This window comes from Strix uralensis, chromosome 5 (genome assembly GCF_047716275.1).
Source record: "Strix uralensis isolate ZFMK-TIS-50842 chromosome 5, bStrUra1, whole genome shotgun sequence".
Taxonomy (NCBI): domain Eukaryota; kingdom Metazoa; phylum Chordata; class Aves; order Strigiformes; family Strigidae; genus Strix; species Strix uralensis.
Genome location: NC_133976.1, coordinates 28,021,915 through 28,047,850, shown reverse-complemented (window position 1 = coordinate 28,047,850; position 25,936 = coordinate 28,021,915). Strand labels below are relative to the sequence as shown.

At 35.3% G+C, this 25,936-nt stretch overlaps 1 protein-coding gene across 2 annotated transcripts in view; it reads right to left on the bottom strand.

Annotated features, from left to right (window-relative positions):
• Nucleotides 1-4,071: 4,071 nt before the first annotated feature.
• CTTNBP2 (cortactin binding protein 2) overlaps nt 4,072-25,936 on the bottom strand; it is an 86,574-nt gene continuing 64,709 nt past the window's right edge. Inside the window, exons 13-23 of one of the 2 annotated variants that reach the window (XM_074870208.1) lie at nt 24,883-24,969; nt 24,700-24,799; nt 21,251-21,403; nt 20,825-21,012; nt 17,734-17,912; nt 14,066-14,271; nt 13,656-13,841; nt 11,752-11,812; nt 10,731-10,863; nt 8,699-8,800; nt 4,072-5,666 (exon numbers count right to left, since the gene is read on the bottom strand). In XM_074870208.1, coding sequence (XP_074726309.1) covers nt 5,421-5,666; nt 8,699-8,800; nt 10,731-10,863; nt 11,752-11,812; nt 13,656-13,841; nt 14,066-14,271; nt 17,734-17,912; nt 20,825-21,012; nt 21,251-21,403; nt 24,700-24,799; nt 24,883-24,969 — 1,641 coding nt within the window. In that variant the 3' untranslated portion in view covers nt 4,072-5,420. Of the gene's footprint in view, nt 5,667-5,720; nt 6,021-8,698; nt 8,801-10,730; nt 10,864-11,751; nt 11,813-13,655; nt 13,842-14,065; nt 14,272-17,733; nt 17,913-20,824; nt 21,013-21,250; nt 21,404-24,699; nt 24,800-24,882; nt 24,970-25,936 lie in introns of those variants that run through there. The other variant, XM_074870209.1, reaches the window with a different exon arrangement.

Genomic DNA, 25,936 nt, shown 5'->3' with positions numbered 1-25,936 from the left:
AGCTACTTTGGAGTTCAGGCTGGAACAGGAGGCAAGTTGGTACCAGCCTCCATAATGAGGAGGAGGACAGCATCTGTTTCCCATCAAAGGTCGAGAAGAGCATGTTACCTTCTGGAATAAACGTACTTGCTGTCGGTGGGATAACAGCTCCCAGGGCTGTTTGCCTGAAGCTAAGCTGGGAAGTTGCACATGCTGTTCATGGTGGAAAATGGAGCACAAGAGGGAAAAAAAGGAAAAGAAAATGAGGCTATAACCCAAGCACGGTAGAAGAACAAACAATGACCTTCATAAATACAGGCTAAGCATTACATAAGAGAATTTTTCTTTTCAGGTGCTTCACTTTGCATACATTTGATAAAACAAAACAGATAGGAAAAACTACTCATCTCAAAGCACTTTGTTACTAAACACACACACTTGTACTATTAAAAGGGGGTGTGTGTGTGTACAATATACAGCCAAAGAGAAGAGCATGCTGATTCTAATACTACACATGAAGATTTAATTTTACAGCCTGCCAGGAAGAAACCAAAAAATTTGAAGAGAGTGAAATTACTCTGCAGAGGATCTGCAGCTCTCCTTAAGTACAGAGGAGAAGGGTGGCCAAGCACTAAGAAGCTCTTAGGACAACAACAGCCAAGCAAGGTTAGCCTAAACGAACTTGAACTGTACATATTTAGCCATCTTTGTAAACCTTACATACAAAATAACTACACAAAGCAGCTTGATAATTGTCATTAGCAGGAACTGCTCAGTATCTTACTGGGGTCAAACAAGCCTGCTGTTCCAAAAAAAAGTTTGCTTTCACAGTTGCTTAACTGGTGTCTTACCAACTTTAGTATTTAATTCATTAAATATCTATTTCCAGAGTCTTTCTTAAGATCCACCTCCTCCACAAGCCTTATATCCCTCAGCCTGTTACACCAGCGTCAGAGCTGCTAAACACCTGATGGCCTCCGCACTTCTTGAATTCTACTCTGTTCAAGCAACAGGTTTAAGTTATTTTTCTGAAATGTGGCAGCTCTTGAAAAAGGTGGCTTTTAAAACATTTCCTCACATTATGATTAATTCCAAATTGGCCTTAACTGTTGGAGATCAGTTCAGAACTATATAATTTATTTCATTATATTTACTTTATCTAAAAAGTATTCTGGTAACTTTTTTCTCCTCTTTCTGATATAGATCTGGTATTTTAACTCTACCATTACTTCGCTATGATTTAACATCTGGAAAAAAACCAAAACACTTTAGAACTGTATGTACAATTGTTCATTAATGGACAATTAATTGCTGCCTAAAAATCTTGCAAATTAAGCAACGTGCAATGCAATACAGTAACACATTTCCTTTACAAACCCTCATGTTCTCCAAAACCAGTTTCCTGTTCCTAGGATAAACAATATTACTACTAATTTTATTCACCAGGACTTACGTCAATCTCAAAACACAATCCTTGTAAATGCAACTGGAGACTTTTCAAGTGGTGTCTAACTTTCTTGCCTGTTATTTTCTCTTCTTTCTCAAGAGGTTCCGTTTCATTGTGATCAAAGCTTTAATGTGTGAATGGGTTTTCCTAGTTTCCTCTCCCAAAACCTTTCAAACATACTATATAAGAATGAATTTTGGTCCCTGATATGTTCAGGGGCCTACAATTACTGTTGCTGTCTCTGTGATGAGCCTGTGAGTTTGGTGCAACCTCTGCAGCTGGAAAAGGAATGTGCCACTGACTGGACCTGCCAGTTATTTGTGCTCTGCTTTCTCCTAAGCCTGGACTGCACTGCATGACACAGGGGACTGCATCCCAGGTCGCTTTTGAGCTAATACTAGCCAAACTACAGTTGGACTACCACTGTGCTGAGGAAGTATTTCCCCTCTCCCAGACTTCTGTTCCTCTAAATCCTTGAAAGTTCCTTCTTCCCGATAACTATGCAAAAGCAAACTTCTGCCTTCTGAGTCTACCTTTGCTACAGCCCAGCACAAACACCCCTCATGTTGCCTCAACAGCCACTTTGACTCCAAGTTTCTGAAGAACAGCCCACTTTGTAATTCTGAAGTCTCCTAATTATGGTTTGGACATCATAAACATCACTTTAGCTGCAGTCAGCACCAAGAAAGTGGTCCCTCATCCTTTCTCCAGATTGGCTGCTTCCACAAGCATCTTCCACCTGTAGAGTCTTTTCTGCTTCTCCAGTTTTACTGAAAAGTTGGAGGGATTTGATTTGTTTTGTAAATCACTTGAGCTGTGTTATGGGAATAGATGCACCTCATAAATTCAGGCCTTCTGATTTCGTTCTTGTTGATGAATGTTGCTGCCTTTGTTGAATGATGGAGCAGTTTTCTTCACACTTTTCATTTTGGAACTCATGCTCAGCCACTAAGCAGCTGAGGCAAATATTGTCTGATGGACTCAGACATTCATTTAAGGAACATATTCCATGTTCTTTGGCAAGAAATAAGAATCATAGAGACATGCTGAAAGCTTTTCTTTTCAGGACTGACTTGAAGAGGAAAGCTGGAATATTTAGGATTTACCAAGGTCACGGCTGGTTGAGAATAATCTTTCATGTTCCTCTGGTTGAAGAGATTGAGCCATGTGTAAGGAGTGTAGTATATCCAGATAGGGACTAAATTTAAAGTCTTTTCACTGACATAGTGGCCTGTGGAATGGATGCAACCTTAGAAGCTTCCCTATAACTTCCGAGATACAATTTAAAGATATGGAAAGGGGTAATAGATGGGAGTATAGCACAGCATGGAGCAGCGTGGTCCATCATAGATAGCACATGTAAAACCTCTCTGCTTAAGACACAGGAATGAAGAAAAAGGATTTTGCCCATTGAGAGTAGTTATTACAAGTCATGTATGAGGAGTGCTGTTTGTAGCATCACAGGAAGAACCTGAAGATACAGTGAAGCCCTGAACTCATGAAGAGAGTTTTGCCATGCTTCTGCATGGTCTATCACAATCCAAATAAGAAGCCAATGGAGAAGCTGATATGTTCACGTGCAAACTATTTTATGATTATGTGGTTTTCACCATTTGAGGGCAGGAACTGATATAGCCTAACAAGAGAGCTTAACAGTTACTACACAATGTAAGACTCAATTAGGAGATCTGCAAAATACTGTGTGAGTAAAGATGTGTGAAGATCACAGACTGTGTTGAACTGAAAGACAGACAAACAAAATGATAGCGGGTAGAAATAAACCAGGTAAAAGATGCAGATCGAAAGAGATAAGGACAGCAGCCTGAAAAGAAGGATAATGAGGGCATTGAAAGGCAATGCTAAATTTAGCAAGAGACCTAACTTTCAAACCATGAACAGATGATCAAAGTTACTTTGTCTTCTGCAGATTTTCACTCAAAGTACAACACAGAAGACTTTTGATTCTCACAGACAGCATACAGTCTTAAAATGTATCTCAAAACATGCTATAGCACACTGTGCCTAAGATCTTCCTGCACAGAAACACACTGCTAACTCTTGATCTAAATAAGGTCTGACGTTTCCAAGGGTATTTTCAATGTAGAACAAATGGCTTAGAAGCATGTCAGAATTTTTCTTCTTTTCTTATAGCTTTTTTTTAAAAAGAAAGATTTACTGTTATTACAAATCCTGATGTTGCAACTCCTGTGATCACTACAAAAAATGTTTTCCATCTGCGTTCCTCTTCACGAAATCCATGCCTGACCTCCTCACAAAGCTACCCCACTGCTGCTCACACCGCTTCAGCGCATAAAGGATCCTAACTGCTGAGACCCATTGCTCTGACCCGCAGCGCTTAGCAGCTGACTCACTCTGTTGAGAACCAACTGCAAGAGTAGCATCCCATTTTTCAGCACCAAAATTACTGCCAAAGGAAAAAAAAATCAACCTCTACAGAAATCATCGTTATTTGGTTCTATATTACTATCACAAAAGAAATTGAAGTTTTAATAAAACAGTGATTACCGAAAGACATGACACTTTGTAAATATATTGTACAGGAAATGATTGCAGAAATAAGCTTCTAGTATTCTGTGTCAATAGAGATAATACACACATACAAACTAAGAGACAGAAAGACAATATGCAGTACAAAAATTTTATTGACATGAGTTTGGGATGACTGTTTTACATATAAAGGTGAAGCGTTAGGAAAGAGTTAGGTAATCCTTTTCTCTTCCAGGCTTGATTTGAGAAAAACGCTACTTTGGAAATTATAGGCATGACCATGTTACTGTCCATAGCTCCCCAAACCATCTCCTGGGAGCCCATCGGAAGGCATCTAAGTCTGATCTGAAGAAAACTCCACACTTTCCTCTGCCTACCAGGTGAGGTAGCGAGACAACGAGCATTTCCGCATTATTACACTTCACAAGTATATAACTGTAGCTACTGTCAGGAAAGCCTAGGAAAATACTCCCTTTGTAGAAACTCTCCCTCATGGGAACATGATCTACCTCTGTAGTGAGGGGGAAATGATAAAGACTTAATTTTAACTGCAACTCAAGTATCATTTCACAGCAATTACATCTTAAAGCCACAACAGAAATTGATAATTACATAGTAACTCATGTTATCGCTACTACATTATCTCTGATAATACTGTAGTTAAGCTTGTGCTCAAATTCCTTTTCAGTAAAATCTGTTTCTGTAAAACACTATTATTTCTTGGATACTCTTAAAACACTAATGAAGTATATAAAAGTTTTTACAGTATACAAGAAAAAACTAAGTTAATAAATGATCACATTTTCTTCAATTCTATCAAAGAATAAGAGTCTGAGAAAAATAACTTTTATTGCATTTTAATTTCTCAATCTCTTTCCTTTTTTAAAAGGTAAAAGTTATAACGGAAATTCATGACATTTTAGATGAAGAGAAGCTTGGGAGAAACAAAATCACAATTCAGCAGGCAGATGATGGAGAAATCAAAGTATTTAATATGGCTTGTAGCTGAAAGTAATTGATCTGCATTTCCAATCATTGTAGTTATTGCCACATTCCATTAATTGTTCATTAAGTGAAGATAAAAACATGTCTTTAAAATGCATGTACAATAGCTTTAAGCCATTGCTGTACATATTGTGCAACTCATCTGAATGCAGTTTAACACGTGAACTTAATAGAATATATTTATGTACAGTATATACACAAACAGAATCCTGTGGTAATACCCCTGAAGATTATCATTTAAACGAGTAATTTTCATAATAAAAGAAGAAAAAAAAAATCTATGAAGGTGGCAAAACTGCCCATTTCTGAAGTTCAAATCAATATAATTTCTAGCTGATTTACATAGAAATAAAACTGTGGTCCTGTACAAACTTTACATTACAGGGAAACAGTTTATTTTAAAAAAATATTTACATATTTGAGTACTTGGTTCTTTGCAATAGAGATTATATGAACACAGAAAATTGTATGGTAGGCAGGTTTATTTATTAGGTTTTTCTATTTGTTCTTTTTTGTGCAAATTCCAAATCTCTCTTTTTGTGTTATTATCTGCCTCTATTTGCCTTGTATTACTGCTGCTGCTTTTTTTAGTATTCTGAGAAGGCTGGGTGACTTTACTTCTAGGAACAGGAAGAAAAGATTTAACTCTTGAAACACCCAACTCTGTCTTTGATCTACTGTTGCTGCTTTCCACAGTTCGACTGCTGCTGAGAGGACGCATTCCATCCTATGAATAAAAAAAAGCATTTTCTGTATTAATAATTATTGCCGTTTGACCTGAAAAACAATCAACCAACCCTACTAGCCCCAGAGAACCTTTGTTATTTACAGTCTTTTGCAGTTTAATGTGACAGCTTCTTACTGCTTGGTGAACAAACTATGGCATTTTTTTGCTTTTTGACTGAAAGGCAAGCAATATCATCAAGATCTTACAACACCAAAATAAGTCAACAGGGTTTTTGCATTACCATTGAAAAAAACTTAAATTTGATTCTCAGATGTCTCAATTTCAGGAGTACCCAAATAAAAAATACATGTTCTTTCTTTCATTATTGTGGAAAAATCACAGCTGGAGCCACAGCTAAAAGGGAAAAATGGAAAATTAGGTAGTTATGAGCAAAGAATCCAGCTTTACAGCTTCAATAAAGATACTCACTTTTTTGTACCATCAAGGCCATAAATAAAACAACATAATCATGATGAAAATAATACTTCAATAACAGAAGTTGAAATACTAGTTACATTTTTATCCATAATCTTATAGATTGCTTTCTTATAAATTAGAGTTTAGCATCTCAAATTATTTATGCTAAGAAGCTACATTCTTAAAAACTGGTCTATACTATATTCACCCACCCAAATTTAGATACCTAAACTGCCAAAGTCAGGTATGTTGTCACTTTTTGTTCCTTTATAGTCAAGGAGAAAGAGGTTAGTTAAGCCATTTTATGATGGTCACTAACATATATCTTTCATGAGAGATGCTTACTTTTCCACTGACAGGAAAGAGAATTAGGACCCTCTGAACAGCAATATTAAAAAGTTGATTTTCACCATCAGCTACTGCTCTTCATATAAAGGTTGGTGGCATGAAAACAGATTATTCACCACTGTTATTTCTTATTAAAACTTTTAAATCAATTTGTTTGTATAGTGGATTGAAGATTTTGCATCTCTTATCAGGTTTCTCTTTCTCCTTCACATACTTGAAAACAGTTTTTCTTCCAGGCAATTAAATAAAATACAATGATGGGTATGCTGCCCTTTTAAGTAATTTGTCTTATTACTGTTGGTAAGATCTCTTCTACTTATTGAGTTTTGCTTTTGTTACCTAAAGAATTCTACTTACTTTCAGAAAAGGATGCTTTTCTAATCCCAAACTCTTTTTTAAACACCAGTTCTTGCAGCTGCATAGGTTTATTATTGTTACAATTGCCCCTAAAAGTTTGACTTCTGCTTCCAAACTAAGACTGTGCTCTTCTAGATTTTTGATAAATTTTCTGTAGTAATGACTAAATTTAGAAACAAAGCTTGTCATTCTATTAGATCTCTTTCCCCTCTAGCAAAAGGTTGGGTTTTGTTTCCTTCATTTTGGCCAACACTTGCCCACAAAGATATGGGAAATCCATTTTTTTTTATTCTGTATGAAATCTTTTGACTAAGTTCTTCAAAAAACTCAAAGATAGCTAAGCTCGTCTATCTCTGAAGTCAATATGCTTTACATTGTTAGAAGGAATTTTAAAAGGAAAAAGTTCACTAGGAAAAATTTACAGTAGGAATGGGTAGGTCAGCTTACCAAATTATACAGGCATCACTACTATGTGAAGCTCTGATTTGCAATGTCTGAAATGAATGTGTTTTAGAGAAATATTTAAAAGCAGTATATCTAAATGTGAATCTGCAATGTTAAAATTGTTTCCATTAGCAGAGACTGTTCTCTGGATTTTAAGTAAAATTACAGAAAATATTCTAACAGTTTGCATATTTCGATATGAAAAAATAGGAAGGTAAGGGTGGTAAGTCATCTCATCCAGCTTTAGCTTTTTTAATGCTTAGGTGTGCAAGTTAAACTATTTTCAGGGCTACTTCATTGTACCTGCAGAAAATAGACAGTGTCTCTAGAAAACAGTTTATCACAGTCAGATAAAAGCATCTGGACTGGACTCTAGAGGACCCCTATCAAGGGAATATAGATGACATTCTGCCCTGGCTAAGCTTAATTGAGCCGTGTGCTCAGAAGCTCTCTTGATGTTCAAAAACACAAGGAGCAAGGCAGAAAAGGGAAAAAAGTGTAACAAGAGAGAAAGCAATAATTTTTACTTTATTATCCAAAGAATGAAAACTAAGCAGGATATAATTACATCTTCATATTTAGTGGGGATGTTAGCACTCACAAACAATTATTTGAATTTCTCAAAAGAAGAAGATAGTGGACCTATTATATCTTGCAGTAGTATTCAGTTTATCTTTCCACTCTGAAACTGCTCTGAAGTTAGTAAAGTTTGTTTACATTTAGACTATTTTTTCCCCAAATCACCAAACTTATAACAGAGGGTTTCTTTTGATTTCTCATAAATAATATGGCAAGACAAGTGTATATTACAATAAATAGCTAGGTAGAAAAAAGAAACTGAATGCCCCTTTGAAAAAAAATGCTATTCTTCACAAACTCCAGTAATATCATGTCTTCTCAAAATTTCTACCACTGAGACCTTTGACACCAGAGCAGCTCAATTCTACTTAGATAACAACACATAGGAAAACAGTGGTTTGAAATCATATATATGTGGGTAATCACTACCAAAAAAATGGTAGAAAAAATAAACCAGGAGCCACCAATTTTACATCAAGAATTTTAAAAAGTTTTGCGCTCTTGCAACCTTACTGAATAACATTAATTGGGGGGGGGGGGGGGGGGGGAGGAAATTAACCCGGGGCTTTTATTTCTCTCAATATCTGATGCAAATGACTTATAATGTCAAAGTAATGTCAACAATACTTGCCCTAGGGAGATGGCTTTATGTAAACATGAAAACTGAAGCAAATACATCCATTGTTTAATAAATCTTTAGTTTCCATTAGGACACATGGAAGAAACTTGGCATGGTGTGTCTAGCAAGTTTCCTAAGAATCATGACAGTTTATTTTTGTAATAAACAGGGCACTGGAACACTAATTCTTTGGATCCAATCAGGAATTCAGATTCTGGAGAAACTCAAGATACCTTCCCTATCCTACAACAAAACTTGTTTCACCTACCTTTTGTGCTGTTGTGTTACTTGGGTTAGTACCACTTGCTGAAAATACAGGATTGTTCTGAGAGTTATTGAACATCAATAACTCATCCTTAGAATCTGCAATCTAAAAACGATAAGAAAATGGGGATTTTTTTAGTTATTCAAAGCAGAGATTTTGTTTCAATTTGCCAAATTTTGTAGTCTTGATTTTATTTTCATTTAGTTTCTGTGCAATGCAATGCAGAAATATCCAAAGAATGATTAAAATATCTTTCCTTGACTGTGTTTGTAGGAGATGGGAGATAAAGAGAGAGATTTCACACTGACTATTATCAGAGGAAGATTAAACATATATTTCCAGAGCAATACTACTCAGTGGAGCCTAAGGGCAGTTTCCCATTACATTTTATCCAGCCTCAAGAATATCACAGAAAAGAATGATCCTTTTCTCTTCCTACTGCCATGTTTCTTCCCTGCTATTTTCCATCAAACCTTGTGACCATGCAATAGCAGATAGAGTCTGATCAGCCTTCCGTCCTCACTGAAAACTAGGAATTTTATCCTGGGGCAAGCTGATCCAGTTCAGCTCCGCAACTGCAAAAGTACTCAATCCCAATGTAACAGAGGCAGCAGGAACATGTTTGAACGAAAGGGCCAATTTGAGAGTAGAAGTACTTATTCTGATGGCAGCCTGAAATTACATTACACAAAGAAAACATGCAATAGCACCCTTACTTCTGTAAGCTCTACCAGGCAGCTAGGACTTAACAACAGAAATTCCAGCCACAGATGGTTCCACCCATGGTGAGGAAACTGAACAAAAGACAGTGACATCTATCTTCTTCCTTATCTAACCCATATTTCCTTGAATTGTCAACAACAAGCAATTACATTTTACATGTTATTAAACACAATTTTAAGTTGGTTACCATTTCTTTAAGCACATCCCATTCTTTGAAGGATAGATATGGTAAATCTCTGCTGATTAGCTTGCCAGCTTGGTGCCTATGACTCATGCAAGCACTGTAAATACTTCAAAAAAAACCCCATCCAAAACAAAACACCATAATAAAGGATTTCATTAAATAGGCTGAAAATCTTCCCAAACACAGTATTTCTTTTTTTAATACAAACTTGGTTGACTTCTAAGAATAAACAGAATACTTAATAAAGCAAAACTAATAGAACTGCTGTTCAGGGAGATCCTAGAGGATGTAATGCAGAGCCTAACTGGACAACAGCCTAAGACTGACTCTAGCTGTGTTTCAAAAGATATGGAACAGCTGCTCCGGTGTGAACGCAGCCTGCTGTCACACCCACCTACTGCAGCTGTGCTAGGAGGAAAGAAGGAAACGAATAAATAGCTACAGCTAGAGAGAGAGCTGGATGCTTTTGGTGTAGAAGGAAAAATGAGAGAGATCCATGGCCCCACGCTCTGCTCCAACAGGCCTCCCATAACCACCCACAACCCATTCCAACATAGAACTTAGCCCCAAACCTATGAGACTCGCGAGCATCCTTCACCCTCTTCTGCCACTGTTAAAGAAGAATGAGGCCAATCCATTCTTTCTTGCTTGGGCAGCAAAACTGCATTTCGCCTACACAGCAGAGGAGCTTTGAGACTGTTCTGTGATAGCTAATGGGTTTACATTAAAGAAACCAAATGTGCAATGCATATTAGGAAAAATTTTCTATGTCTTTAAGACTGCAAAACAGTTTCCCAGTGGAAGCAATGATAGCATGAAAGATAACATGGGGAATAATAACGCAGAGAAAGCTATTGTTGCTAGCATTTATGAACTTATAAATTTCAGTCTCAACTGCAAAAATCTCTACAAGAAAAAATAGTGAAGGTGTAATTTAAAATAATGTATATTAAACCAGAATACTTATCCTCAAATGTATAATTTATTAGTTGACTTTGGCTTATTCCCAAATAATTTAATTACTTTATTCAGTTCAAGCAGTCCTTGTAAATTAAAAATTTATTTTAAACTTGTAGCAAACAACTGCATATGGTAATGACATAAACTATTTAAAAACCTTGTGTTTACCTTGCTTATATCAGGCTCAGATTTGCTGGAACACATACTTTGAAGTTCCTGCACAAGATCTAGTTCATCATCAGAACCAAGGGACAGCCTTTGCTCCAGATTTAACGTTCTCAATTGATCCTTCTCTGAAGATCTGGTTAAAAAAACCCAACACATGGAGAGAACAATTACAATTAAGCTATGAAACAGAATTTTAAAATAAGTATTATACACACCTGAAAAATAGTAATTTCTTTCCAAATGACCTTTACTACCAGAAATAGAAAGAAAATAACATCTAATTAAGTAGCAGCAATAGTTGTCAATATTGTTATATAATAATAGATCTTCATTCTATTCAAATTATTTCCATTCTGAAATTTTAACAAAGGATTCTTCTGCCTACTATCTTCAAAGATTCTCCACTTTTTAAGATGGAGCAATCAATTTTATTCCACTCTGTTTTGGACTTAATTCCAAACACTTAAACCCTGGCATACTGGAAGCATAAACAATCTGTACTCTCCGTGCCTGTGAATATGGTAGAACCAAGGTTTCAAATTGAGGTAAAGTCTCAAATGCAGTTCTCTCTGGCTAATTCGTACGCTTTCTTGGAGAAATTTGTATCATTTTGATGAAAGTGCATGTACTATACCATTTTGAATTGCCATTCAGTAAGCTAAAAGAGCCAGAGGAGTTTTTACAATATAATGCCAGGTGAGAAAAGCGTATGTTTGGCTTTCCATGGCAGAGTAAGTGTTACATAATATTCTTAAGTCATAGACTATTCTGTTACATAAAAAGACATGTAGTGCTGCAAGGCTTGAATTACAGAAATAGATTCTAAAACTATATTGAAGTACATAAATTTTATTTTCTCTCGGAAATTAAAATTAAAAAGGATTCTTTTCTTCAAATGTAGAACCAAAACATTACCAAATACAAACTCTTCATCTATTCATTATAATGTGCTGGTTTACAACACAATTTTATCATCTTTATTGTTTGCTAAGTGTTACAAATACCAGAAATTAAAACTTACTTTGTGGCAAGAGAAGCTCTTTTCCTACAGTTTGGTTGCAACACAGTCTTAGACTTTATACCTGCACAAAAGAGAGATTGACTTATTAGTGTGTTACCATGTGCATTGATTTCTTTATTCTAAAATCTGTGATAAACAGGGAAAAAGTGTTCCCATTTACTGGCTAATTATATCAATAGATTCTGTGAAATATCAGAATACATCCCTTGAAATTGTTCAGAGTAGCATTAGGAACTGCTAAAATGGCAAATGGGGCATGAGTTGCCCAAGCTTTTGTGGAAGACAAAACATGAGGTTTCTGTGCAAGTCACTTGAACCACCCTTACTGGTTCTCTCAAAGAGAAATCACTTTTCAACAGGGAAATATTTATGTTTGCTTCATTTAACTAAAATCAAACAACTTACTCTTACTTGGAATCAGTAACAATATTTGATTCTCATAGTCAGAAATGGAAGGCCACTAAAATTAAATTCACCATTCCATTTTTCACTTATATTCAGATATGAACTGGACTCCAAGAACATTCTCAGGTACAAGATACAGTATCAACCACCCTACTTCAGGTTATATTCATTTGATTTCTTAAATCCTCTTAGCAGGATTAGATAAATTCACAATTCAGACGGAGAACTAGCAATCAAAATCAGGACAGAGTTGCAGTTCAGAAAATGCAGACTTCTTTATGAAAAAGATCCAAAGGGTCTTTTCCAACCTGAATGATTCTATGATTCTAAGAGCTGAAGATATGAATAGCTCAATTTAACATTACAAAGTATCAGGCATCAAGTATTTCAGTCTTTTATATATGAATTAATTGAGGCTAGAATCTTACTGTTTCTAAAGTGCATGTAAGCCTCTCTCTCTCTAAATACCTTCTTAACTCTTCTCTCTGAAGGAGCTACCTTCATTTTCTGAGAGCAAAATGAGTAATTTGATTTTGTCCTCTAGTTGTTTTCCTGTGCAATATTGTATTCCATTACGGTATTCCTAAGTTTTCCTTTTCGACAGATGTATGCTTTTAGAAGAATGATATGTTGCTTCTGCACATATTCAGACGTTATCCCTGTGTAGTAAATGGCTTGTTAGATGGCTTTTGACCTTGAGGTGAAAAGACATTTCAAAAGTGTCAACTACTAATATAACTTTCAGATTTATACACGCACATAGACCCAGTCATATAAAGCCTTCTTTGTAAAACAGCATTCTGAAAATGATGTGGAAGCTTCTTGAAAACTTTACAGTATCTGTGACTACACAGAATTTTTTGCATTTATTTTTTGCAATTAAAGTGATAATCAAACAAAAATCTTCAATTTAAACCCAAAGATCTCTTCCTTCCACTACAGGGCTTCTAGATTATTCTAATCAATTTAACTAAAAAGACTGAACAAGAGATGCATGATCTGAGGATGCATGTATTCATTTATTTTTACTTCGATTCAAACAATGGTAATTATTGTAGTGAAGCTATAAAGTATGTGTAAAAAACCCCAAAAAGTAGGTATACTGTAAATTAAGTGCAGAACTAAGGAGTACCAATCAAGTATTTAAGCCTTCTCTCATCCGGTATTGAGGAAAAGAATGATAGAGCATCATTCCGTGCAACATGAGGTGAAACCACTGCTTAATCTTCCACCATCTGAGCCAAAGTTTACCTCATTATCAGACATTAGGAATGGCATTAGAACAAACAAACAAAAAGCCAAAAATTAATTAGGATACCTCACAGTTCGAAGAAATAATTTTGGGGAAAAAAAGTAAACAATTTTTTACTGGTAAACATAAACATGAGTGTCATTTAATTGAGGATTTTTAGTTCATGACATAGAAGAAAAGTTAGATTCATATCTATGCAGCTTAAATCCCCACACCTTCTTTCAGAATTGAAAATAGAAAGCTTTACCTTCAGTATTTGTCTCCTGCTTATTCCATGACTGGGAGGATAAATGGCCTGACTTTTTGCGAGGACTTGTGCTCACTTTTCTCCAAGAAGCATTCTCACCTCTTTTCTTACCACAATTTTTGTAGCTTGAAACCACGGATAAAGGAAAATTTCCTCCCTTAAAATCTGCTATATAATTATCTAGCTCTGAAACAAAAGTAGAACAATGTTAAGAAGTGACTGTTGCAAAAGGTTCTTCTTTGACTACCTTATACAACTACTTAGTTTAGTGACTGTAAATGCTTTTAACCACACAGGTCCCATCATAATTACAGTTATGTTTTATGGAAGTTTTAAAAAAGGAATCAAACAATTAAAAGCCACCCTGTGGCAATGTACAACTACTTGCCTTTCAGACTGTTCACAGTTACCTGTTCTGGGTAGAGGACAGCCATGCAGAACAGCTTTATTTAACAAGATACTGAGAGCAGCTTTAACAACAGCCTGTTGACCTTGGCTAGGATTTTTTTTGGCTATTGCTTGTCCTGGTACAGATGGTCTTTTCATAGAGGCTCTGGAGAGTATTGCTTCTTGAACTCTGGGAGCTATCACAGCATTCCATAACTTGGACATCCACCTGTAGGCGGACAAACAATCCCTTAACTTCAGAGACAATTATCAAACCCCAAGATTTTATACTTTGGGTAGCACATCAGATTTTGCATTTTCAGGAAGCACATATATTTTGGACTTCCTATTGTACCCCATTTCAGAGAGGAACTGATTTTATTTAAGGTAGGGTTTATTTGTTTGTTTTACAATAAACTATTGAACTTAACTTTCTTCAGGTTGCTTTGGCAAACTATTTTTTGCCATTTGATGCTATTCCTCCTTCAGTTAAGGACTATAAAACATCCTTTTCATTTTAAGCCTAAAAGAAAGAACGTCTCAGAAAGATGTGTGTTCATGTATATACAAGAAAAGCCCCTTTCACGTTTGCTAGTGCATGGAGAAATTTCCATGCTTGCAGGTGCTCATTCATAGTCTATTTGATGCCAGCATGGGAAAAAGGAGGTATTCAGTTATGATTGCACCCTTTCGAGTATTCTTTCATTTCCAAACTTGTCCAGTTTACAAGACCTTTCTATTCGTACAGCTGCCTGGCTCTCACTCTCCTTTTGTTTATTTGATCTATGGTGAACTGTGTTTCCCGGATGCTGTGGATTTTCCAGATTGTCTGGTTTAGAGACTGGGTCTGATTACAAAAATTTGAATCAAAGGGACTCTAAGAGAGAAATATTACGTTGATTTAGCATAGAAGTGAAAAATTTGCATTAGGAAATAAATAAATGCTATTTCTTACAGTTTATAGTTCTCAAGGGATAAAGGCTAGGAGTTTCAGGCTTAGGGCTCAGCTCACATTTACAAGAGACATTGAGATAATATTTTTTAGATCAAATCCAACTCTTTTTTTTTCTTTACACTATCTTATGGGAGGAAGATTGTAAGATTTGAGAGTCAGAGGGTTTATATTAAAGGTCTATAAGAAATGATAGACTATAATGCTGTGTTTCAGCTTTGCAGAAATCCATTCAGAAAAAGTGAAGGCTAAAATGTCTGTTTGACTTACAAGAACCATTTTGTTGGATACACTGATACACAGAAGCCATCTTATTATAAAAAAAATATGACTTTTTGGCTTTTTTTTTTTTAAAGTTAGAATGCATGAATCATTTGATAGATGTATTTTTGGTTAGTTATGAAGCATAAGATTGAGTTTTGATGATATATAACCATGCTACAAAGTGCTGGTATAAGCTTGATAAAAGTTACATTACTTAGAAAAATAATTAGTACAGTTGTTAAAATAAGATATAAAAAATGCATATTGGAGATGTTCCTTGAAGCTTCCTTAGCATAACGCTGTAGATACCATTCCTCATACAGACTGTTCTGCTAGCTGAGTTAAGCTACCAAAATAAACAATTCCTTCCTTTTTAGTAATAAAGAAGTCTATCTCTCCATTTCTGCCTATGTAAGCTTTTGACATTTTGCAATTCTGCTAGTATAAATGGTCAGAAATGAATGCCGCAAAGATAAAATTAATTGAGCCCATTCTAATCTAACAGTTAACAATTGATGAACTCTACAATGCCCTCCTCTCTAAATTCCAACCTGGTATTTAAATTCAGTCTTACATTTGCGCTCATTTTGATCAAGTCCCCAGTTCTTTGACATAGCTGATACTTAGGAAAGGTATAGCACCCCCACGTCCCTGAAAAAGAGCTGTAAAGTGAAACTCTTTCCTGTTGGAACATCATTTTTAATTCCCTAGATCAAAACCAAGAAAAAAACGTAGCTAAAATTTTCCTCATTTATTCACTCTACTCTCCAAAACTTGTGAAGCTACATGAAACAGCACACAGCAGGAAACAATTTCCTGTCACGCCTTCTCTCTCCCTTCCCAGCTGTCTCCTTCTGCCACTTGCCTCCTGCTAACACTTAGCCCAGAACAAACCCAGTCTGTAGATAGCTGTCTGTCTTAATGAACTGATTCAGTGAAACTTTAATAAATGTAAAAAGCAGCAGAATAGCACAGAAGTGGTTAATTAGATTGAAATAACAGCAACCAGTGAGCTGCTAATTAAAACTAGTTATTGCTAGTTATATGACCACACTGCTGGTCATCATGCTGCTAAACTAAAAGCGTCCAGTAAATGCTTACTAGAGCTGTGCTTTTTAACTCTTTATTAGTGGACAAAAACTACATTAAAATGAGGAGTCAGATGGCATATCACTACTGTAAAAGACATTTTGGGGTTGTGCTCAAGATAAAGCATTGTGAATCCAGCCAAAGTTACATGTGGGAGAAATCCAAACTCAGAAATGAAGGGATCTAAAGAACAGTTTTTCTGTCCTCTACTAATGCCACTGCAATAAATAAATGCTTAAGGTTTCAGAGGATATGATTCAAGATGGAGACAGGTTATAGATGCATGGTATACTTTATTCTTTTTTTATTTCACAGCACCCATAACATTTCAAGTCAATGTTACATTCACATTTAGACTTTGATAATTACTCTGGATATTAGATAATCTGCCCTTTTAGAAAAAAAAGGAAAATGATCAAGCAAAATGTATCAAGATCTGCAAACAGAACAAAATATGAGAAAGCCAATACACACACTAAGCAAAGGACCCTGGAAGAAGGATCAGTAGAAACTAGTACAAGAGAGAAAAGTTGGAGAGGGAACAGAAGTGGCAATTCAGGAAATGCTGTGAAGCAGGGTGAGAAAAGTAATGTTGCATTTCCAGAAACCAATGTTATTATTTGAATTCTGAATAAGTTTGAATCTTAATTAGGGGCTCATTACCCATCTAATATAGCCAAGCAATATCTTAGCATAAAATTAATATATTTTAAAATTCTGTAACTATTTCTTGTATCACTTGCTAGCATTTGCAGAGAAGTTGGAATGTGAGCAGATGTTCATGCAATTGTAGGCAAGAAGAGACAAAATTTTCATCATTCTTCTTTTATGTTGCTGGACATCTAACCATATGTATAGCTAAATGTATTTACCTGCCTTATTTACTAAGCTAATACATCTATGAAATTGTATGTATGTTTAAAAATGATACCAGGTATTAAAAAGAGAGAAATAATTTTCCAAATTTCCCTCATATACAGCTTCAAAAGGAAACTTTACCAACTTCTCAAGACCAGAATTCTTGAATCTTATTTTGGTCTGTTCACTAATGAACAGCTTTCTTGACAGTGCTGTCTTGAAACCTTTAAAGGGTTGAGCAATATTAGCCATTGCAGTACAAGTAATATCTGTGTCAGAAAATAACAGAAAGATCACAGCAAGACTGACTTTCAGCCAATGTTAGAGATGCAGTTTCCACTTGTGTCCTTCAGAATTGCCCTTCTAGTAATTAAATATCAAACAAAAGTTTAAAACTTTCAATAACTTCCACTAAAATACTTTCAAGGTTGCAAAGTCATATTGGTTTTGGGAGAAACAGGACTACTAAATTTGTAATAAGCATCTAGCTGGCACTGAACAGTGTCAAACAAGAAACAGAAATCTTACTTCACTGTCACTTGGCCATGCCCTGGCACCACAGGACAAGAGAAGAAATGTTTTGGTCCCATAAGTGCTTCAGGTGCTCCTAGGCGTGACAAGCAAGAATTCAGCTGGTGCCAAACAGCAAGAATCCAGTCTATGATCTTGCACACAGGATCACATGGAGGAGGTACTTTGCCTCTGAACTGAAGAGAGAAAAGATGTTTGACATGACATAAGACCTCTGCTGCAAACACCTTCATTGAAACCCCAAGAAGGCTTGTTTGGTTTTTTTTTTTTTTTCCCCAGTATATTGCTATTACAAAAATCAGGAACAGTCAAAAGCTGGTCAAACCTTTTTATGGAGTATATTGCAGACTTGTTGTATTAAAACTTATTTCCCCAACTACACTTTAAAAGACATCTCTTTATCAATTAATTGACATGCCTCTACTTTGTTGTGGGAAACTGAGACACAAATTTGGCAACAGTGCTTTTTCTATGGTGTCTAAGATTAGGATTACAAGAGATACTTACCATATCCTATGCAATTTATAAGATATAAATAAGGCATATAAAAGAACATACAATCACACTGAAAAGGAATGTCTCATCCAGGCATGTTCTCAGTGGATTTCCATATTTATTTTAGATTTAGTAGTGATGAAGGAAAGATGCCTTTCTCTAAGACTTACATTTTTTAGTATGCCTTGTTAAAGGCAAATTATTTGGTGCCAGAAAAATCATCTGTTTCCATCTGACTCCAAATTACAGTCTTCATCATCCTAATCCTAACATTATCCTCTGGAGCAGTTTGAAGTAAAGGAGCATTAAAAGATGCACTAGGGATAGTATTTGCCAGCACTGAAGCCAGAGCTTCTTGACAAGAGTCTACAGATGAACAATATAAAGTAAATGTAGAAAAACATTTAAACTGTTCCCATATATCTTAATAGTCCAAAATAAGGGGAAAATAGCTTTTCATATGAAAACATGAATATTAAGGCACAAACAAGGTATCAGAATACAGAGCTAGGATCTTTGAAATAGTCTATATTTCAAACAATAAATGTGCTTTTACTTTCCCTTAGATTTTTATAACAGATTAATCTTTCTTCTATTTTTAACTTTGGAATCCACTATTTTAAGCCCCACACCAACTGGCATTTGAGTTTGTGTATGACACATGTATGTATTAAAACAAAAGAAGCACTAGCACACTGGGCATTTTTATTCATTATTTAATTAGCGAAGATACAGGAAAATATGTGGCCTTTATCTCCATATATGCTTTAGACAAAATAAACTTAATGAGATTACTACTCAAATTCTTTTCAACTTCTGACAGAGGTAGAAACCTATTACATTGTTAAACTCTAACCTATAAGACTAAGGATTGCCTTCAAGCCTAAACAAAATAGCTTGAAAATGGTATCTGTTATATGATGCTGCACGTTCTGGTAGCCAAAGCAGTTTGGCAGAGTAAGTTTGATCCAGTCTTTGTGAACAAATCAGAATACCACTGCTTCTGCAATTGTCTGCATTACTATATTTCTTGGCCTTGTGCTCAACTGAAGACAGTCCTTCTCTTTGATCTTGAATGATCTACGATCAAAGTGTTTCTGTCCTTTTATAAAGGGGCTTAGATCACTAGATGTTGTCCAGTGTAGGCTTGAGTATACAATATTTTTCCTCAAGAGGATGGAGGAGAATTCTGCCACATACTTTTATTGTACTGTCCTCTGGCCTATACCTCATTCTAGCACTATAGCATATCTGCAAGATACCAGCTTCAAACAACCCACCTACTTGCCTACAGACAATTGCTACCCTCCCCCTCCCCCTTTGCAAGGATTCTGGAAACCATTCATACCCTCAACCAGACAACCACTCATAATGGTTCCAGTTTACTATATCTGTAGGGACTCAAAGATTTAAAGCACATGGGGAAAAAACAAAACATTGTTTCATGCAGAAAAAAGTACTTATAAATAACTATGCACCTGAAAAAAGTAACCTACAAAAAGTAATCTATTAAGAGTTTCACTGATACATTTCACATGATTCTTTTTTTATATTCTGTATTCCTGTTCTTGCTATTAAAGAACACCTAGGAATGTTTCTAAATTTCATTATTATCATAACTGAAATGTTCATTTACCACACATTTCCTCTTTAGGGTCTCTTTGAATAAATAAGCTTTTATAGATGAGAACTGTGGCACGGGGTACAGGACATGACATCCCTAAGGATACCCAAGATATATACAGCTGAACACTCAGAACCGACAGTAGGTCTCTTGTCCCAGACCAGGACTCTACTACTGACAGTTTTTTCTATTAGTAGAACAATCTCCCTTTTTAAGTCTGTTCAAAACTCTGCTGCCAAGATTATTTTCCTTTGCAGCTGTTTCGATTAAACTCCCCCTCCCACGTCTAACACTGCCTGTCTGCAATAGCTGCTATCACACTGGAATGGTTTTCTTCCAAATAACTTCCGAAATTCCACAATTCTGTGTTTGCCCACATCTTTCTTTTCATTTTCCAACCTCCATTTATTTATTCATGTTAAAACAGTCTTCCCATCTTTATTCTCTTTTGGACTTTTATTCCAGCTTCAGCAGGCCTATTGGCTCAAAACAACTTCCCTATTGATATATATTCATCCCTCTTTCCTCTTGGATTTGAAAATCATGAAAACTCTTTTTGCTGCTTAAAACTTAGACAATACACACAGGACATATAACTATCTTATTTTAGATATATAGAACAAATTCCTTGAGAAAGGGATTCTGTGTTTGCTGTACAGATTCTTACTATCATGCTCACAAAGAAGATTAAAAATTACTGAGGGATGTTTTCATACAGTCGATAAGCAAGTATCCACAGTATCATTATTTGCAGCCAACCTGTGTGCTTATGCTAACCAGCCATAAGACAGTTAAAGCCATAACCTTTCTATACGAGGCCAAGCACAACATTTACAGATACACAGCCCGTATCTTCCCAGGAATGTTTTTTTTCCTGAAACAACTTAGTTATCTGCTCAGCTTTTAACATTACCATTGTACATAGACCTAGTGATGAACAAAATTAGTGAAGCCGATTCAAGTTCTTACCTTGTTTATAACTTTTCTTCTTAAAAACCTTTGAAGCAAGCCATGCATTGGTTCCCCATCCCACCTAAGTTGAACCCAGCGGAAATGCTGCTGAACCAGCAGGTCAGAGCCATGAAGATGACACTTCACAATTGTCCCCAGTAAAAAGCAGTTCTCATGAAAGTAAAAGGCACCAGAAACTCCATTTGCTAAAAATGAACCATAAAACATTTTACCGAAATACTCAAAGCTTTGGCATGATTTCATATAAAAGCAAGAAACAGTGGCATAATTAGAAAGAAAAAAAAAAGCACCAAAAATTAGCCATAAACCATAAAATATAAAACCTGAACAAATTACATTTTTTGCCTGTTCTCTGTTTATCATGTATTAGAATACAACTGTACTGTAGTAAAAACATTTCTCTATCCTAAATTCTTTAAATACCTCTTTGAATAGTGCAAGGATTTTCCGAACTCCGATTCTCAAGAGGTGCCAGAAAATCTCCTAGTAATTCAGATAAAGAAGCTCTCTCCAGATTTTCTAAAATCACAATGGTTGTCTTGTTTACGGGAGGCTGTTTAACTGGGACCAGACAAGCTGAAATATAAAAATCCCATTAATGTCTACTTATGAAAATTTATTTTTATTTACGTATACAGCTTTTACTGCTAGTAATGCAACAAAGGAATTTTTAAAAATTTTTTGCCTTTTAACTTGTTCATAGAAGCAGACTGTATAATATATTCAAAACTGGAAACATAAAATCAAACAATGGAAAGAATATGATAATGTACAATAAGAAAAAAATGGAAAACTATTATTAAAATAAATTCCTGAAATGGCTATAATGGGATCTTCATAGATAAGAAGGATTTCAGCAGACTGAAAATAAATACAACAGAGAAGATAGCAAAGAGCTCTGAAAGCATTTCTTTCATTTACTGTACTACATCTTAAACTTTTAGCACGTACTCTTTACACCATGTAGTGATAAAAGGATTCAGAATATTCCATGTCTGTAAGAAACTTAATCATTCTGTGAGACTGTTTATTTGTTTGCTACTATCCTCTCTTCAAAACCTCCTGCAATATCTTTAAGAATCACCCAAATAATCAGAGCTAGTTTGAAGCACAAAAAGTAGCACCTGAACCTAATAGGCATTAAAATAATATATATATCATTTTTTCACATTTCAGATATTTTTCTTCATTTTTCCTGATTTTAATATCTTATTGCCTAAAAAAGATACAGCCTTTGCAAGTGCTCCTGTAACACGAAATCCCAGATGCTTCTGTAATACAAATATTAAACAAAACACTTGTCTTGAGCTTTTGTTCATGAGCGGAGATGCTGTCAGAGGAGACTGTGCCTTGCATTTTTTCACAACTTTTTGAAGGTAGTACTAAAGATGGTCATTAAGGAAAATGAGTAATAGAGCAAAACTACAGCAACTGGCTGTAGCTGATGATTGCTATTTATTTGCAGTTTCCTGAATACTACTGCCCTGTTTTACTAAGAGGATATAACTGGATAGAAGGTCAGGTACCTCTTCTGTGTCTGATGGAACCATTTAGAGAGAGGAGTAGAGTGCTCTCCTAGGAGAGGAGATGCAGCAGAACAGTGGGGCAAGAAGCAGGCAGAAAAATGGGAGACTCAACCAGCAGCCCAGTGCTGAAATGCAAACAGACTACTAAGAAGTCTGTTGCTGACACAGAGTAATGCAGCCCAAAATAGAAGCTTTCCTAAGAGACAGTGGCTAGTAAACAAACCAGACTATGAATGATTTTCTCGCCTGCAGGTCAAACACCAAAGTCTAGCTGACTTGTAACTAAATGGTCTCTTCTCTCCCAGCAATGGCAAAATATGTGGGAATAATCACTGGCACAAGCTATCCTCCAAACTGTGACCAGGATTTCCTGGGAGAAAAAACTGACATAGGCTGGAGTTACACCAGGAAGCATGCTAACAAACAGAATGTAGCCTTGCACACCACTGTACAAGCCTCTGCTTTTGTTCACAAGCAGAGATGCTGTCAGAGGGGACTGTGCATTTGTGGCGACCAAGAAATTCAATGAAAGCTACAGGATGAAAGCGTACTTGAAGAATAGGCCCCACACTGCCAACGCACAGCAGCAGAAGACAGCATTCAGTCTCACTCACTGAACTGTAGTTTTTCTATTAAAAAGTTAGTAATTCTAGTTTGTTTGAATAAAATGTTTGCTTATGAGATTCAAATTTCTCTTGTTTCTGGTCTGCCCATACTGAGAAGGAAAAAGGTAGGGGCTGATTGTCTCAAAGCTCTGGCTGTCTCAAAGTTTCATCACAGTAACATATGAGAATGCATCCAGAGGTGTTGCGTTGGTACAATTGAAATTGATACAATTTCAAATGCCTAAAGCCCAGCCTCTTTCAATACAGAAAGTGAAATATGAAAATCAGCTCCTGAAGCACAACCCTATTCCAAGCAGTAATGACATTTATAATATTTATTTTTAATGTGAATGACCATATTGAATGAGAGGTAAAATTAAGATCCTAGAGCTGTATAAGAGACCATAGTAATAAAAAAGCCCAACATTTTTGGAGGAAAATGAGGTCTTACTACCAAGGTTAGATTCAAACTACATTGCTAGTTTTTGTCAACAAAAAAACCCAAAACTAAACACTCATTAAACAGAAATGGAAAAAATTAGAAGAAAGCAGCAAAAGGTTGAAAGCAGCTAAATATCCGAGAACTACTTGCAAAACAGTAAAACTGTATTTGAGGCAAAATTAATTTGAACAGTACCAAAGAAAAGGAAGCATCATATCACCCTTCAGGCTCTTATATTATTACTATATGTGTAATATATATTATATTAGATATTATTGCTATATTATTTCATATATTATTATTATATACAATATTATTACTGTACGGTTAATACTATGGCAAAATAAAATAAAACAGAGTTTTAATGCATGAGTATGGCCAAAATGCAGCACAACTTACCCATGAAAAAGCCCTCCACAGAAAATACTGCTTTTTCCTTCACTTTTAGCAATATTCTATTCCTTTTTTTTAATGTTCTCATTCCTACTTCTGACTGAACCGTGTGTCCTCCCCCTTCTTCTGCTTCCGTACTTAATTTGCCCATTTTCAGTCATTCATCTTTGGCTACTTTGTCCTTTTTTCACTCTTACCAATTATTCATCAGGAATGTACACAGGTACAGCCACTGACCACTCTGAGAATACTTCATTGTGGAGCACCCAAGTAATAGGACTTTAATCTATGTTCACATCCATTAAGAGAAAATTGTTCATTTTAACAGAAATTCAACTTTGTCCTGTAGTAATGGGTCAGAATACACACACACACTAAATTTGCCTGCCTGGGTGACAAAATTTGGCTCAGATTCACGCTAAAGTATCTAGCAAACAAGCATATATCAAAAGCAAGTGGTCTAACTTTTTAAGAACTCTTTCACTGCTTCCTTCATTCCCCGAAAGTTAGTAATTATAGCTTCCCTTCTCATATACTTCTTCTTTTTCATAAAAACCACTTGAATAGCTAGAGTAAGGCAACAATAGACCTTCATTTCTGATTCAGTAGATCCAAACCATAACAATCGACTTTTAAAGGCTCACAATCAAAGGGAAAAAGGAATGAGATAGAAAAAAATATTAAGAACTATTAATTTTACTTAAATGGCAAACTTTTGACAGAACTCTCTATTAGACTGTCACACTTAGTTCTACCTCAGTTTAGACTCTTATCATTATTCCCCAAGCACCTAAAGAACTGTGGTTCTGTTAAAACATGCAAAATGTTTTAATGTATTTCTTTACTTTGTACCATTAAAACTTTTCCTACAAATTACCAAAAGCAGTCCTGCTGAAATAACCTTACCACTACTGATGAACAGTTCTGCAAGCTGCTCCTTGGAGAAACCAGCATCCACTTCAACTTTAACGATTTCACATGTGGATCCTGCAGCCACTTGCTTTTGCTGTGTTGAAAATTTATAAATTTGGTGAAATAGTGCAAGCTCTAATTTATGAACTAATTTACTTTCTACATTTGTGTTAATACCTTCATGCAGGCCGCTATCTGATATGCTATATAGTCTTGCAAACTTCCTTCTGGACCATGGAAAATGACATTACGGTATTGTTCAACCTACAGACAGACAATAAATTATTCTTGAAAGTTCATAGACTTGGATTATTTTTTTTACCTAGATGAGACAGCACTTAACAGACAAAATTATTTCTTTTTCACAACTGTACTTGATAACCCTTACTATAAGAGTTTTAAAATAGGCAATATTTGCATGCAATGTCTTGGAAATTATTGATAAATTTATATCCTAATTTGTAAAACTACATGAACAGGTATTTTTGTCATTATAACAATCATTAAAACTTGAAAAATTCATGTAGGAAGAATGAGTTTAGGAGTCACAAATACTTTCTTGATTTTGAATTAAAATAGGTAAACCAGAATGATGTTAAATTAATCAAAGAGTAGTTTAAGTCATTGTTAACTTAAGAACTTGGACTAAGGACTTTATTTCCAGTTGAAATGGGATCATATTATCAATATGGTAGAATAAAAATTATTTCATCCATCTTAACTGTAAAATTACTTTATGTCTAAAACGTCAGTAAGGGAATACACTCATATCATTGTGCAATATTGTTGAACACAGCAAGAAAACTATGGCACGTAACTGATCTAACAACATACAATACTATTCAAGGATGCAACAGAAATTATGTAGATTTTAAACTAATTCTGATTTGATTAGCAATGTTAAAACAAATTATCTATGAAAGTTAATTCATATTATCCAATTATCCTTACATTTTGAGGTATTACATAAATTATAAGAGTTACAGGAGATATATAAACTATATATAACAGTAAAATTCAAGTCTCGAATAACTGCTTACATTAATGTTATTCTAATTTACTTTCCCCTCAAAAGGCAGAATGAAATAACTTTGGAAAGAAGTAAGATATCACAGAGCTTTTAATATATTTTCTTAAGTGATTCAGTTAATCAGATGGAAGCTGTTTAAAGAAGAAAGTTAATGTCTGCATGTGATGAAAGTTATTGGGGTAAGATTTAAGAGAAATTTTA